This window comes from Colossoma macropomum, unplaced genomic scaffold (genome assembly GCF_904425465.1).
Source record: "Colossoma macropomum unplaced genomic scaffold, Colossoma_macropomum, whole genome shotgun sequence".
Taxonomy (NCBI): Eukaryota; Metazoa; Chordata; class Actinopteri; order Characiformes; family Serrasalmidae; genus Colossoma; species Colossoma macropomum.
In genome coordinates, this window is record NW_023494805.1 from 41,705,636 (window position 1) to 41,723,003 (window position 17,368).

Consider the following 17,368-nt stretch of genomic DNA (forward strand, 5'->3'; position numbering starts at 1 on the left):
ATTTATTTCACTTGTAAATCATCACAGAACAAGAAATTGTAAATGGTTTAACTGAGCATAAAGTTTATTATGTAATTGTACAAGGTCTCAGTATGAACCTCCTCCAGCTGTACAGACAACATCAACGCCATAGTCAAATTCATCCCATACTCGATTGAGCATGTTGGGTGTCGCTGCACTCACGGCTCTTTCAGTGCGATTTCGGAGATCATCCAGTGTTGTGGAACCAACGACGAACGCTCTGAGCTGTTGGAGCTTCACTGCCCAAAATCGTCAAAATCTTTTTGAATCACCCTGTATATCAGGTGGCTGATAATAAGGGCTGATATTGACAACCCATTGGAGTTTTACTGGTATCAATGAAAGTATTGCTGAAAATTACCAACTTTTTTTTTTGGTCCAGAATTCAGACTTGTCTGAATAATAAAAACAAGTAAAATACAAAGTTAATCTATAGCATTAAAATAACATAAATAAATAAAAAAAAAGGTAAAATGATATCAGCCTATATTATCGATTGTACACATTTAGTATTGATATCAGTGTCCCTCAAATACATTATATGCATATTATGCATATATTTTCTTGCTGACCAATCTCCATCTTTGCACTTTATCCAAAAACTGAAAGTGTTCTGAATAAGTCCCACACATGGAAATGGAACTATTTACAACTATTCTCTTTGAGAGTTGCTTGCATTTCATCACAATTCAATCGATCACGTGATTTTATCATACGTAAGCAATTAGAGCCGGGTGTACACTACAAGATTCATGCAATCTCCCATATGATTTTAAAAAACTGATCATACTTTCATTTTCAAAGCAATTCACACTTAAAGATGCACTCCAGCTGCAAATACTTCAATGCATGACATTCAATTTGTCAGCACACATGGGGGGTGTACAGTGCAGCGTGATGTGACGAGAAACATTCAGCATTCAAAACCCAGTGGATAGTGTCCTTAAACCTGCAGAAACGGCCTTGTCATGTAAAGATGAGTAAAGAAAGAGAGCAGGATATTTTTTACCACTTGGTTCTCCTGCTTTAGAACATGAGGAGAGAACTTATATCAGCATGCAGGAACCTGTACTGTATAAGTTCGAGCCTTCAGGAGACAAAATGCAACTAATGTGTGGGATATTCCTTTCATCAACTCCTTAGTTTTGTTTATGATGTGAAAAACATACAGTGGTAAAATCGCAAAGATTGGCCGATTGTAGTTCATCATACAGCAACATTTAATGCAAAAACTTGTAATATGTTTTACAAGCGTACAAGTCATTCTCAATGCTCGGTTGGCTGCTAGAGAAATGCTCATTTAAGCGAATAACCCTATGGGAATTAAGAAATCTAGGTAATCACATTTTCTGCCAATTCTAGCTTTAACAGGCACACAAGCAGCAAATTCTTCATTCTGTATGCAGTTTCACTGTGGAAAATTTAGAATTTGAAGTCTGACGTTTCTCAATATTATTGAAGCAGGCTGTTAGCCTGTTAGTCACCCACTGACCTTGTCTAGTGAGGGTGGGATAGTTAAGGTACGGAGAATAGAACGTGTAAACCTGTTAATGAGAGCCTGCGACAGAAACGTTCAACTGACGGTTCTTTATTCAGGGGCACTTTGTAGACAGAGCTTCCAGCAATAACACGCTGCTTCACGCTGTGGCACTGGAGGAATATTTTGGGCTGCACCCACTAAACTGTGGGCTAAACAGGTGTGCAGCGGGACGTAAGGTCAGGAAAAAAAAAACTTCATCTAAACAGACTGATTACCTAATAGATGAAATTCAACACTGGAGTTCATCTTTAATGTCAGTTTTTTTGTAGAATTTCATGTTTCACTATAACTCTACACACTACAATCACTAAAGTTAAAAGCGTAACCCTAGATGAGTGTGCAGTAGGGAGAACGCCCGTTTTGTACAGCTGATTCAGATTTCTTTACAGCCAAACTGTCCAACTGCTGATTTTTATTAGCTTTTACTTTTATCCTGAAACTCACACTGTGCGGCCTAAATGAACACAAAATACACTGGCATATTTCCAGCACTTGCTGTTAGCCAAAGTCGCAATATAAGTAACATTATTTGCTCTTTTATGAGCAAAACTACCATTTTAAAATCCTCCAATGAAAAACTAAGCTGCTTATTAAAATGAGTCAAAAAAGTATTCATATAAAGTGTTGAAAAATAAGTGAAAAGTCTACAGAAAACGTCTGTAAATTTTATTGCACAGTTACTGTTTATTTGCTGAATTTAATATATTAGGTGAAAAATTAAACAATAATGTGGCCTGTGCGAAAGTTATGGCACATTTTGTATTACATTTTTCCCCCCAATTGTGCACTAAAATGCGCAGAGAAATGTCATATTCAAGTTCTCTGCAAATGTTTTAGCTTATTTTTACTTAGAAAATCAACAAAACATGTACAGTTTGAACACCCCCAGTCCAACTGCCTCATCCTCTACAACGAACCTAAAAATTGAGCAAAAAATTGTACAAAAATATAAAATGTGCCATAACTTTGGCACAGACCACATTTTATGTTAGAATTATGTGTTAATAATAAGATAAATTCAGCAAATAAACAGTCATTTTAAGTAAGTAAATTTCACGTTTGGAGCGAAAGTCTGCCGATTCCGAGACTTAAGCATTTCCTTTTAAACTGACTTAAAATCGTGAGTGCCTTGAAGTGCCAGCTCTTTCACCGGCTATACCTTTTATTACTTACAGTACATCGCTCATCCAGCAGCAGTGGTCACCACCCTGGTCCTTGAGATCTACCTTCCTACACAGTTCAGTTCCAATCACAGCCAGCCACACCTGCTCCAGCTAATGAACTTAAGAGGTTCTTGCAGATGCAGGTTGGAACTAAACTCTGCAGGACATCTGATGTCCAGGAGTGGGGGGTGGTGACCACTGCTCCACAGGACTTACATGTTTTCAACAGTAAAAATCAAACATGTTTAAAAAAAATGGGAGGCATCATGTCACACCTGAGCTGTAGTGATGAGGGGAACAAAGACTGTTTACCTTCACCTGAGCTGGAAATTTGCTTCAGATTTCGAAATCTTGTCTGAGGAAGGTAAAACCGTGTAGTGTACGCCTGGCTTAAGGCAACCTTAATCTGCCCGCATGGTCCCAGATCACCTGAAGCTTTTTATACAGCACTATACCAATACTTTATTTACCAAGCTGAACTGTGACTTTTCTCAAAGTTTCCTTCTTATGCTGTGTTCTAACAAGCTTTTCTTGTCGCAGTTGCCTTTGGCTTTCTCACTGGCCCAAACCTTCACAAAGCTGCTGTAACAGTCGAGTGTAAAATGTGTCATATAAATAAAACTGAACTGTGAACTACACAAGAAACGAGCATGATGCCTTGATTTGCTACAAGTGTACAGCTGTCTATACTCTGAATCTGAAAAATTCTGATTAAAATGTCACCGCTGTCCAATAAAACAAGTATCTCAAAAATGGCAACTTTGCTTTTAATGCAAGTTAGTGTTCAGTTTTGATTGTATTCCAATTTTGCAGCATTTCTATTGGTCCATTCACCATGAAATTTTCACTGAGATTTTCTCAAGTTATGTCAAAAAATGAAAAAGTACAAAAAGGAGATGCTTGTTTTTTTTTTTTATATACAGCGATATGATATGATTTACCTGTTTATTTGAGAGAAATGGTTGGTTCTGAGCGTAGCTATCCTAGAAATAATTTAAAACTGATTTCCTGTATCAACTTAACACATTTTTGGTTCCACACCATATTCTAAAGCCCAGCCCACTGTCCTAGAATGCTTACAATAGTGTGATGCAACATGCAAGCAAACGAGCCCCTGAACCTTACCGTCACAGACTTCAGAGTCATGCCGTGGTAGGTTCCCATTGTGTCGATTTTGAATCCCTCCGTCTCTGTGGATTCAGAAGTGGAACTAAATCAGCAGCAATTCTTTTAAAATGAGAAAACAGCTACAGAAAGCAGTGAACAACATGAATTAATATTCATTCAGCTTGAGTGATGCTTTATATCTTTCGGTCATAATGCAAGCGAAGGTGCAACAGATCGTAATGAAGACAACAGCACCTGCACACAAGTACTTACATAATTACTACCTTGCCCATTACATTCTGAATTAACTAAAACATTTGCTGCATTTTGTTTTAATCTATTACACATCCCTTTTGTTTATATACATTTATTTAAACAGGTAAAATTTGAATAAAGTCGTTCGGGGACGTTTGATGTGAAACGCTCTGTTCTAGAGAAACTTACAGAGTCAGAATTGTTCACAGTGGTGGTGACAGGAACCAGACGTCCCCTAAAAGCTCCCTCCGTAGACATTATTACATGAAATTGTTATGAATGTGCTGCCTGATGTCTGATACATTGGTGACGCCTGGCTCCTATCACCACCACCACTATAAAGAAACCTGAGTTTCTACAATGGACCATTTCACAGCATTCTGAACGTCTTTGTTTACATCCTAGCAGCTGGACTTTCCAGTTGGCAAGATACTAATATTCAAATTAGAATAAATCTGCACAGTACATATTGCTATATACCACAAACATGCTACCAAAAATAATGAATGCTTTTCTCTCTATTCTTGAAGTTCTCCAAATTAAAGGAAATGCTGCATTACTAGGTTTAACTGCATAATGTAAAAAAAAAACAAATAAATAAAAAAAAAAAACAGAAGCAAAAGGCATAAGCTCGTGACCAATATTTTAGAGGACATGTGACACGTCACTGGCGGACAGAACAGGTTGCATTTAAAAAAAAAGTGCTGCAACCTCAGTTAAAAGTGATAAAAATCTATAATTTAATGTCTGTTTTTATTGTTATAGCCCGACAACTAATACAACCAGCTGGTGTTCTCCATGCAGCGTAAGCAGTAATAAGGATTAAAACTTACCCTCTTTCCCTTTGAATCGCTCCTGATCGTATCTGTTGTAGGCAGCTGGGACCGGCTGTTTATTCCTAATTGATGGGTCCTTGGGAGAAACAAAGCAGTTTGAGTTAGTGTGGTTCATAAGCAGCCTGAGACATTTATAGTAGGTGAGCAAAAGTGCACATGGGGATGAAAACACACACAAAACTACGCTGATCGTCCATTCAACTCGAGCCAGGCAGTATATCAGTGCAGACCACGCTGAGTCATTTAACATCAGATTCATCTTGAAGGTCAGAACATGTGGCATAACATTCTGAACATGTGTTCTCGACCTTCGGCGCAGCAATGCTTCAGTGGATTAACCTTAATGTTGGTGGTTATGGGCTGAATGAGTGAAGACAACTACAGCCTCATACAGCGTCCAAGAACCTTGGACAGTCTGTCAGCATCTAAAGCTTTGGGTTCACTACACGACTTTAAAAGTCTTAACGGATCATAAAAGAGTGGGCATCTCACACTAAGTGATTTTTTTGGGTGACTGAAATATTGGAGAGCCACACTAAACAATTAGGGATCACACACTACTCAACTTTTCAGCTGTTGCTGAACTGAACGGAGCTCACTGAACACTCGCGTTCTCCCGTTACTAGGACACGCAGATAAACAAACGTGTAGCGGCTGCTGCTGTTTTCTCTGCTGTTTGCGCTCATGCAGTTAAGAAGCAGCAGGTAAACATGTTTAAATGAGGATCATGGATTTAAAAATGATCAGTTTGGGATTTTTTAGAGTTTTAAATGGACATAAACTCGATTGTGTCTTAAACTCAGCTCATTAAAAAGCTTCGGTCCACATGAGAGACTGCACCATTTTTCTTTGTGTACTTGCTGTTTTGTCTTCTTTTGCACTCTCAGTTTTCATTGGCTGTTGCAGGAATCCATTCAAATCGAGTCGTAGACCAGTTTACACTAGATTTCGCAGGTTAGTTGGGTCCAAAAAAATCCAACGTTTGATAAACTCGAACTGCTCTGAAACGCGATCGAGAGGCCAAAAATCTGAGTCTGTGCTCCTCACACGACTCGACTCCCTGTCCAACTGTCAACTCTGACTGACCCAAGAATCTGCAGACTCGAGCCGACCAGCTCAGACTGAGAATGAGGGCTAAGATCGGGGGGAAAAGTCGTGCAGTGTAACTCTGGTTTAAAGGACTCATTTTGTCTTGTAAACAAATATCTAACCAACTACTCCTTTAAGCAAATGGCAAAAAGACACAATTATGCTACTTGTTATTAGGGCCGCACAATAAATCGCATTTTGATCACGATACGAGTTTCTATGATAAACACAGCATTAAAAGCTGCAATGACAAAACAGATGAGCTTATTCACGCAGCCCCAGAGAGACGCCATATCATTGCCGGCACAAACTGTCATGCGCTTTGCTGTGCTGGTTTCCCATATAGAGGACGAGTAACTTAACCATTTGGCTAAACAGCCAATTACAAAACGCACACATGCAGTTCAAACTCTCCTTCATCCTGAATTACAAGGCAGTAAAACACATCAAACATTAGGATTGATCTCTCAATCAGTTTCATGCTTTTGATGTGCGAGCCAGTAATAGCTACTGTCACAACAAACTAATAATAACTGAATAATAATTACATTATTTGTTCATTTTTGTGTGCATATGAAAAAATAAGCATAGTTTTTGTGGCCTTTATTAAAAAGCTGTTGAGGTAATGCTGACTGTTCTCAGCCTCAAAAAAAAAAATGTTCTTGCAACTCTAACATAAGTAGTAGTATTTCTTTTCTTTCTACCTTTCACCAAAATAATGTTGAACGATGTTTTTGTAATTCAATATTTTGCTATTTGCTTAAAGGAGAAGTGTTAGATTTTAAAGTTTACACATCAAAAAAAATGACTAGGTGCATCACATCCAATCAGAGGTGGACTGTTTTAATTACAATTTGTCGCTTCTTATACAGTCACTGTGATAGACAGCTTTATGGAACAGCGTATTTTATTTGAATATCGCACAGCCCTACTTGCTAATGTGCACAATGAATACGAAGGAATACTAATACTGACTTACATCAAAACTATGCACATTTTTGTGCACTACAAGAAAAACAGTTCGCATTCCCTGAACAGCTTTCTTATGAACTGAATAAATTTGTTTAAATCCTTATAAAGCTTGATATGGTGATGCAGGTTTGTTGTGACTGTAGCCGTTACTGCTTTATAGATTTTACACCAAACACTGATTGCCACATTTAAATTATATAAACAGACTAGAAGTTCAGGATACATTAGCTTTTGTACAATGTTGTTCTCACCCACCCAATTCTGTCACTCTGACGCCATGCAGGTTTGGCAATTTGATCTATTTGGCCATGACAGCCCTCATAAAAATCATATTGTGATAAAAATATGATTTATCGTGCAGCCCTTGGCTGGTCCACCTTTGCTGTGTCCAGGTAAATGCTTTCTGGCCTTTGTGCATTACGCTTTAAACCACACCATTCTCTATTTTACTCAAATCAATTGAACATAAGAACTCAGCAGCACGCTCAACAGCTAAAACCTCAGGCTGTCCAACTTTCTCTCACAATGGTGGAGCTCATTTCAAGCTTCATTTACTTGACAAATGGCGCTAATATTCTGAGAAATTGATAGCGTTCCATATTAGTCCATCCAAAATCACAACAGGCCGGAGGGGTATGCCTTCTTCCTTTTAACTTCTTTTACAGCGTAAGCTTTGGAAAGTTTTATGTCAAAAAAAGTGTCAAAAAGGGAACTTCATAGCGATGCTGAAGAAACTACTATTTTTGGATCTCTAAAGAACCTTTCCTTAGAGCTGAATGACTGTTTTTGAATCTAAATCTCAATTTGAAAGAGTCCAATTATCAAATGGCAATTTTAATTGTATCCTACACTCCTGAATGCTGAACTTTGAACCTAATAACAGAGTTCGTGAGCTGCCAGTCTGCTACTTTACAATCAGCAATCAAGCCTCAAGCACAAATGGATGTGCTGGTGTTCTTGAAAAATAAAAAAATGGCTTTGAGATTAACCGACGGAATAAGCACAATATTTTCCTCAAATTGCTCAGCCCTATTTTCGATGGAAGGTTCCTTACAGAACTATTCCTGTAAATGTGATGTGTGAGTGCGAAGAACATTTGCAAACCTTGCTTTATGAAAGACTCTAAACCAATTAAAAATTTTACCTATAGTCTTATAAATGCAGGTGACAATAAGAATTATTTGGGGAACGGCACAAATCGCAATCTACACCTCCACCAGCTGATTAACTTCTTCAGAAGTCATTGGCTGAATCAGATGTTTTAGTGTTAGGTAACTAGGAGGGCAGCATGTTAGATTGGATTCAGGTTGGAACTAGGGCTGAACGATTTGGGGATTTGTCTGAATAACATCATGACTATGATTGAATTGTGATTATTTTCTATAAATTAAGGTTCAGGCCTGTTTTTTTGGCCAAGAAGACCAGAATGTCCACCTTTTCTGGCTTGAGCCTTGACCGCTGAATGTAGTGCGCTAGACTTCCAGTAAGCTGTAGTTGTGATATCAAATCACATGAAGGTCTGGTTGCCTCTGATTGGTCTAACTCATCAACAGGCAGCTAATAAGCTGAGTTATAAAGTTAAATTTTCTCTCTTAAAACACAAAGACCACGTTAGTGATAATGTACGCTATGGTCTTAAAAAATTCCGGCTCTTGCCATTTAAAAATTGCAATTTTGATACAAAACCCTTTAATCCTTTAGCCATTGCTGGAACCAAACTCAGCAGAAGATAAGCAGATCTCCAGGAGGACGGCTGGTGACCACTGCCATAGATAGAACCACTTTCGGTACTCTAGAAAGATCCTTAATTGATGGCTCTTCAAACATTTTTTCAATGAGCTGTAAGAGTGCAATAAACCCTTTTAAAGTTTCAAGAATCTCCATGTAAAATGTAAAAGCTTCATTAAATAATTTAGGAACTGCGCATCGAAATCTAGGGCCACCTTTATTTTTAGGGGGGAGGAACTATAAGCCAATAACCATCTAGGAACCTTTATTATTTTAAGTGAGCAGAGTGAGATAAATCCATGAGTACTGAGGGTGGTGTGGTTGCTGTGCAGTGTGTACACTCTCACCGTCTGAGTTGGATTCTGTGCTGGTCTCTGTTCTGGAGCACGGCCCTCTTCTCTGGCCTTTACTGACTGCAGGATGGCAAAGATGCTTTTGGAGAAGTTCTGCAAGATCAAAACATAATACTTTAAGGACTGCTGCACAACTTTCAACATAAGTCTAAATGCTTTTTAGGACCTTAATTTTGCAAAAATAATACAATTTCCACCATACAACAGAACACACATTCCCAAACGCCATGTATTAATAATTATTTAATACATAACGTTTACTTACACTGTTAGTAATAAAAGGTAAATTTTTCGTTCATCAAGGTACAAACAGTGTAAATGTTTCCTCGAGGCTACAACAGTGGTTTTAAGGTCTGATTGTGAACCTTAAATAAGTTTTTCCAGGTGAAAAGTTCGTATTTGTACCTTTTCATAACCGAATGTTTTAAACAGAACAGTAAAATAAAAGCCTGGAGACGAGACGGGGTGTGTGGAGTCAGTACAGCTTAGAACATATCATTTCAGTGGATTATGGTTCAGTTATGTTCCCTGACTAAAGGTACCGAGATGAGCCCTTGAGGGTCCCACCCCAGTGACCAGATTGGAACTGCCCCAGTGACAGCTTAGTACCTCTGTTTGAGAGTGCAGGGATTCAGTTTGAAGGTGTGGCGGGTTTTGAACGCATGGTTGCTGCAAATGATGATTTAAAACCAGAAGCGATGCAGCTGGTAACACAGAACATTTTCATGATAGTTTCGTTTTCAATCAGTTGTCACTCACAGGGAGTGGGAGTGTATTTCCTACATGGTTTTGGTGGCATGCCGCTCGCGACAAGCAGCAGAAAACAGACTAGTTAGAAAAGCCACAAGCTCACATTTTACGTGCTGGTGTTCAGACAAAAGGCAGCTAGTTTAAGCACAGCAGAAACACGGGCACTGCAGATATTACCATTTTTATTTTTTCCATCTTAAAGCAGCTTTAAACTGTAGACATATAAACTACTTTGTTATCTTCTGAAAACATCCTGGAAATGCAGCAGGTTGTAGATAATGCCCATTTGCAAAAATGAAACAGGACTGGCTCATTTTACCCGACTCATTACAATGTGTTTGGACGTTTCTAGATTTACTACTTTTAATATCACAAAAATAAGACATTTTCAGACATTTTATGACCTTATATTTTTCATTATTTTAAGTAAGCTTGGGCAATGAGACAATATTTTTTGCTGTCAGGATAAATACGTCCCAATGTGTCACAATATTCTTTTCTGAGCATATTGTGGATATCGTCAGTAGAGCTGGGCAATATGGCCAAAAATGTTCTCACGATAAACAAAATTCACATTGTTCAATATTGATACATATCACGATAAATGTCAAATCATTATTTCTTTCAAGTTTGAAGCCTGAGACTGTAGTCAGCAGCACAGGAGCACCACAAGAGACTGTACTTCCCCCTTTCTCTTCACACTGTACACCTCAGACCTTCAGTACAACTCTGAGACGTGCCACATGCAGAAGTTTTCGGATGACACTGCCATTGCGGCTTGTGTAACGGGAGGGCAGGAGGAGGAGTACAAGACCCTGGTGAAGGACTTTGGGACATGGTGCCGTAAGAACAACCTGCTACTGAACACTTCCAAGACCAAGGAGATGGTGGTGGACTTGTGCAGGGCTAGGCCACTCTCACAGCCAATCTCACACAATCTCTATTGAGGGGGTTGAAGTGGAGAGGGTTATGACCTACAGGTATCTCGGACTGCAACTAGATGATAGGTTGGACTGGTCAGCCAACACAGACATGGACATACCAATGCCTCACAGTGTCCTCGGTTTCCTTTGTTTAAATCAGGGCTGTAACTCACATGAACCCACTTCTTTCTTTCACTTTTATTGCCTGGGAATCCACTAATACTAAAATATGACTGAGCGCTGTAACAGTGCTGTAAGTCGTGAGGAGCAGACGTGATTTAACTCTGCTAAAGCTTGTTAGGATGTACAGAAAGAGGTGAGTTCACTGTAGGACAGTACAGTTACGCCACTGATCTCATCACTCAGACTTGGTCACAGCAGAACAGATTGCTGGTTGCTCCACTCAAACAGGGAATACGTAACTCCACGTTTCAGACGCTGCTAAAGTATATTTGGCGACTCAAAGTTTATTTGGTTACTCATGGCCCCCTCCCTCTCATATCGTGTAAAAAAAACTCTGAAGTGCGCCCTCTCCTGGCGACAGCAGAGTAGTGTCGCTTTCCTTGCAGTAGAAAATGCCACCAGGGCTGTCACTAGAACCCAGAAGTGTGAGAGTGGTGTATTATATTGAAAATTTACGGAACAGTTCTTATAGTTCTATCAAGGAAAGTTATATCACAATAATTATCATTATCGTTTTATCGCCCAGTCCTAATCGTCAGTATTTAAAAAAACAGATTAACTGCTTGTTTAATTACAAAGATAGCATTATTAGTCCCGTTTAATGGGACTTAGAACAGTACATAAAATTTCAAATACTCGGATTCGTAGTTTTTGATGGCATTTTTTAAATGTTCCACCACTTTCTTTGTTCCATACTGTTAAAAAAAAGTATCATGATATTACATTCTTGCATTATCACCCAATTTCAAGAATTTCTAAGAACTCCTCTGGGACAAAACCAGTTCTTTTGTGAAGAAGTATGTAACTCTGGGCTGTAATCCATCCATAGACTGTCAGTTCAATGAGCTCCTCTGCTTCAAAATCTTCGAGAAAGGCCAGCTATGACAAATGCAGGACTTGAATCTAATACCATTAAAAGTTATGCAATCTGAGCAGCCTTTGGGTTAAAAGTATTCTTACATTGAAATAGTGATAATATTTTGTTTTAACAGTCCCTTAAATTTTAAGTATTAACCAGGTCAGCGTGAGAAACGAACTAAAGCACAAGATGATTATTTTTACGTTTAACGTAAAACGTATTTGTTAACAGAACAGTAAGTTTCAAGGTGGACTGACTACATTACACTGAAATGGTCAACAGGTTCTAGATATTAACTGGACAGGTATGTAGTACAAACCAGGTAGCAATATGACGAATAAAGTACAAAAAGTCTTATGTAAGTGTTTATTATCTATGAATAAACTGAATCTGGCCTATAAAGGAAAGCAGTGACTGTTGATGCAGTTCTATTGCATATTTAGTATTTACTTAACTTTTTCTAGATCAGTGAACCAGTACAGCCACACTTCCGCTGCAGTGTTCACTTGTTCACACTGTTTTTTAAACACTGCTTTTACGCATCAAAATGTCCAGCAATGCGGCGATACAACACATCGTTAGAAAGCTTGAAATCTCAGGATTCGATTCCTGGAATCCAGTTCATGACCCGTTATCCACAGCAGTGATGATCGTCTCATTTGTAACGTAAGCACTGAATGAGCCAACGCTAGCAAATCTGTCCTCACCTTCAAAGCCTCGCTGCTTCTCACGGAGACACCACAACCCAAAACATGTGGTCTGATAACATGGCACCAGTCAGAGATCAGATCAGAGATCTATGAGTCACTCTGTGTCAGTAATTCATATCTGACAGCTGGGAAAAAAAAATTGATGAGACTGAGATCACTTGTAGCCCCCAAGTATGTGGGAACAGCACTCCTTTGACTCTGGGCATGCAGTTTCAGGCAAAAATGTGGCTGAATCAATGAGGGCGTTCACATGCACTCAATAATCCGATCATAATCGGATTTCTGCAGTTATCCGATTATTCAAATGGTCATGTAAACACCATACTCTGATATAGCAATCCAATAAGGAGGCTGGATTTCAGCTCAGAAATCAGATTTCTCAGTGCATGTAAACTCTTACTCTGATTTCTATCGTATTTCTCCGTCGGCGCGAGATCAGACGGTGGATGTCACGAGACGCAGCAAAACACTGTTGGAGCGGTAATGAAACCAAACGTGAAATAAAGGATTTGAATATTCTTCATCTTCTAGATGATGTTTGTTCACATTTTCAGTTCATTTAAAAAAAAAAGCCGCAGCATGAAGTTTGAGTTTTACTTTACGCTTAAGTCTCGTCTTCTTCTGTGAGTTTATTGGCTGGTTGTGAAGCAGAAATCCGATTACTGTCTGACTCATGTAGACCTGGAGTTTCCCCATTATCTGAGTACTCAAGTGCATGTAAACGTGTTGATTGGATTACTGACAAAATCTGATTTTCTGCAGTTATCTGACTATTAAGTGCATGTAAACACACTCATTGTCATTTGGGTGTCATTACACGCCATATAACTTACTGGAGGAGGTATTTGGAGGAGCTTCTGATTGACTTTCCAGCTTAAACGCGTGACGTTACAGCGACATTTACTGTATATTTTTATTTCCTACCTAGTTATTCTAAATAATTATGAGGTATTTTACTATCCTTTGTCAGTTTAATAGCTACAACCTGTTAGTCATACCCGTATAATTTAGTTCGACTGGAAGACTTATTAATAATAATTTAGTTACACTTGGTAATGTGCCCAAAATAATTACACAGCACTTTGTGGGTTGTACCCCACACTTACTTAATATCTAGAACTTATTTGGCATTTTTATTATATCATGAGTTAAACTGTCTTGGAATTTACCATCATGTTAAATAATTATCTAGGACTCTGAAGATCCTTTTCCTGGTTTATACATAGAACTTACAGAACTATAAAAGAGTGGGTAAGTTACTCTAGCACTGTTTATACCATTACAGCCTGGTTTACTGTAATTTAGAATTTTTTTCCCATCTAAAAACCATGGTAAGCTGTGAGAGTCCTAGTCAATGATCTGCTTTTCTTATGTCAGTGAAAATGAATGTAAGTGAAGCAGAAATGAGTCAGTGAACAAAAGCAGAACAAAGTGGCCTTTAAAAGAATTTGGAAACTCCTTTCTTCTTGTTTTTACTTGTTGCGAAGTGCAGACCGCCACATTTCTAGCAATACTTGGGGGTAGAAAATGGTGAACATTTGAAGGAAGGACCTAAAATGAGAGAACTTGGTTTGTACTGATTCAATACAGTGCTGCCACCCAGAGGACAGATACTGGAATTGCAGAGTAACTTGTGCCACGCATTTAACGAATTTCCTGCATTTCGTGTTTACTCTTTTCAGCACGTACACTGAGCAGCAGCTCTCTACTCACTGATACAGGATCAGCCATAATAGGAATGAAAACTATCATCAATCCTATCGTTCTGCTGCCTCTTAGCCCTTCATCATCTTTTTAAAAAAATATAACATTTTCAGTTTTATCACCTTTAAAGCCTTTTAAAAGACCTTATGAGACAAGAACCCAAGAACCCTCTCACATTACCTCACCTCCATGTGTAAAACTGTCCGAATCGTGTCGTGTTTCTCTCACCTTCCCGCTGCTCTGTAGAATAGTGGTCCTCGTCCTCCACACCCGCTCTCTGCTGACGATATCTCTCGTCACGTCCACTTCGGCGTCCACAAAGCTCCTCTGCTTCAGGGTGATGTCATCATCCAGGTCTGTCTTGATGGTGGAACGCTTTTTGGCCATAATTTTGGCTTTGATGGCAGCGATCTTCTCCACAGACATGGCCTCTGAGAGCGACCTGGGGACGATAAGAGAGATTGTGAGAAATTAGAAAGCAACTGAAACATCAATAACGGATAATAGCAAATATGTCAAACCGGTCATTAATGACAGCCTCAGTAAAGACTAGAGACAGTTAGGCTGGCCCCAACAAACGGACTGTATATGTACTAAATATACAAAACAGGACACAGGTTTGGAAGAAACACAATCTTTGAAAAATGACTGCAATATATCGTCGTTTTCCAAAGAAAAACATCTCCATTTTTGTCGATTATTAGTTTTCAGCATTATTTGAACACAGTGGCCGTCTTTTACATCGTGAGAAAATTTCATGATGAATGGACCAATAGCAACATCCTAAAGTTACTTGGAATAAAATATCTTCTCATTGACTTACATTAAAAATAAAGACTGTTTTTGCTCTCTACTGTAAAGTTACCATTTTGGAGATACTTTTTTTTTCCCTTTGGACAGCAACAATTTATTACCTTTGACTGAAGAAAACTTAACTGTTATCCAATGAAGTTTACGCTGTCACTGTAAAATCAACATTTGAGAGAGGATTTTTCATTGCATATTTGTAAAAACCTATTTTATTCAGAGATATAAGGTAACATTAAGGGTCTTGCCCAGTGTATAATAATACTGGTATATTACAGTGAATTCTCTGGTTCCTGACTGTCTGAGTTGACCGCACCCTGTTCCTCTGTGTGCAACGCAAGCATTTTACTGCACTACAAAAAAAAATGGCATCATCTTGTGGATTAAGACAGAAATGTATCTTGGTAATCAATCAGTCAAACACATTAAAAACAGAGATGCATTTAAAGCAAAAATCATTCGCTAAAACCGAAATTCTGGACACAAGTTGGCTTAAAACTGAAAAACTGAAAAAGCTGAGTAAATGAAAACAGCTGAGATCAAATAAACTTGCTAGAATTATTACAGTCTGTAGATTAAAGTATCTAAAAACTGTAATAATTTTAATAAGATGATTTGATGTAAACTATTTTCATTTATTACCAGCTTTTCTCAGTCTTTGAGAAGTTGGTCATCCAAGGCAAAGAATTCTATCATTTTTTAGTTATATTTTGCACTTTGGTTGTGTTGATGTGTTCACAGAGACTCTCCTTTCAGCTCCTGTTTTGCTGTATTCTGTTTTCAGGTGCAGTCAAACCTGCAGTGAAGTGGTGTTTTATCTGCTCTTGATACTTAGATTGTCCATATTCAACATTTGTGTTGTATTTTACCTTTTTTTATTATAAAATTCCTCATAGAAACTACGAAACAGTCCCACACAGCTGATAGTTTCATTGTTTATCTGCTGATGCTCAGACTGTTTACATGCTCAGGGGAGTGAAGGGAACAAAGAGCATTTTTAAACACTATTTCTCATTTTTATTTCCTTTAATATTACATTTTGGCACTAGATTTTAATATTTTAAGCCATTTTCTATTTTTAACCATTTGCGGCTGAAAACTTTGTGCCCAAAATTTCACTACATCTCTAGTTAAACACATTTAATCGCTTCATTATTAATATCAATACTCTGGTGTAACAATAATGTTTCAAAAAACAAAATACTGCCACATCATACTGTATCAGCTTGTTTTTATTCTTTCATTTAACAACAGTCAGTAATAGCATCTTTATTTGGTCAGCATACTATCATCAATCAGTCTAATCATACCGGATCTGGTCCGTCTGCACGATGCCTTCCTTATGGCCTTCCAGACGGGCAGCCAGACGCTCCTTATCCAGACGCACTCGTTCTTCATCCTAACACACACAATTTAAATTCTTAATTTGGGTTCACATTTTAAAATACAGAATGAAAAAGGGCTGAATTCTGTCAAATGCATCAGTCATACACACACAAGTGACTGTGTTGGAAATAGAGTGCAGTACAGAGAATTTAATTGATAGAAGTATTTTTAAATCCATACGGCAACAATCATGCACACTGGACAAGAAGAGGAAAAGCCGTCTAGAGGCCCTTTCCATTTACCTCAACCCGTGGCTTTTTCGCTTCTGAAGAGACTTCATCAGCAGCCCTTTTGACTGTTCAAAGACAAAATAAAGGAAATCTCAATAATGTCAGTTTCATATTCTTACTTTGTCCTTTACGACAGTTACACAGTTATCTTACTTTTTAATGATTATTTCACTGCATATAATATAATAACTGTTCATGTTTTGTGTCCTAAAATGAGGACTGTGTGCAAAAAAAATGCTATAATTTAAAATGAACAGTGCAACTATCATTTCAGAGGTAGCAGAGGTTCACCAGCATGCCTGTGTAAAAACATTCTTAATGACTTATAATCAACACATACCTTGTGTCGGCCTCTGAAGACCAATCTCAATGGGCGCACTTCTGTCAATGCTTGTTGATGACGCTGTAAGAAAAAACAAAACATTACATACAATTAACTCACAGACATAAGCCCTACTGGAGCGGGGGAGGTGCTGTAATGTGAGTGATTATCGATGAATTCTGTGATTTTAATCCAGTACAAATCTGTAATGTCTGCTAACTAATAATTCAGGAGTGAATTTCCATCTATAGTTCGCCAAATTTAGAGCTGCTTCAGTAACAGCAGTCCTGTTGAAATCAACCTCACAGTAATGTAATAATATATCATTACAATAAACATCAGCACCTCTGTTTTTTGGCAAGTGGGAGACGAGACTAAGAGCTAAAATGAAACTCTCAGCACGGCTCCTTTATCCTCTACAACATTTTTG

At 38.3% G+C, this 17,368-nt stretch overlaps 1 protein-coding gene across 1 annotated transcript in view; it reads right to left on the reverse strand.

The window, feature by feature from the left end:
• cdc73 (cell division cycle 73, Paf1/RNA polymerase II complex component, homolog (S. cerevisiae)) overlaps positions 1–17,368 on the reverse strand; it is a 39,928-nt gene that overhangs the window by 14,122 nt on the left and 8,438 nt on the right. The window contains exons 4-10 of the mRNA XM_036596655.1: positions 16,957–17,019; positions 16,629–16,681; positions 16,311–16,399; positions 14,422–14,635; positions 9,059–9,157; positions 4,920–4,998; positions 3,850–3,914 (exon numbers count right to left, since the gene is read on the reverse strand). Coding sequence (XP_036452548.1) covers positions 3,850–3,914; positions 4,920–4,998; positions 9,059–9,157; positions 14,422–14,635; positions 16,311–16,399; positions 16,629–16,681; positions 16,957–17,019 — 662 coding nt within the window. The remainder of the gene's footprint in view (positions 1–3,849; positions 3,915–4,919; positions 4,999–9,058; positions 9,158–14,421; positions 14,636–16,310; positions 16,400–16,628; positions 16,682–16,956; positions 17,020–17,368) is intronic.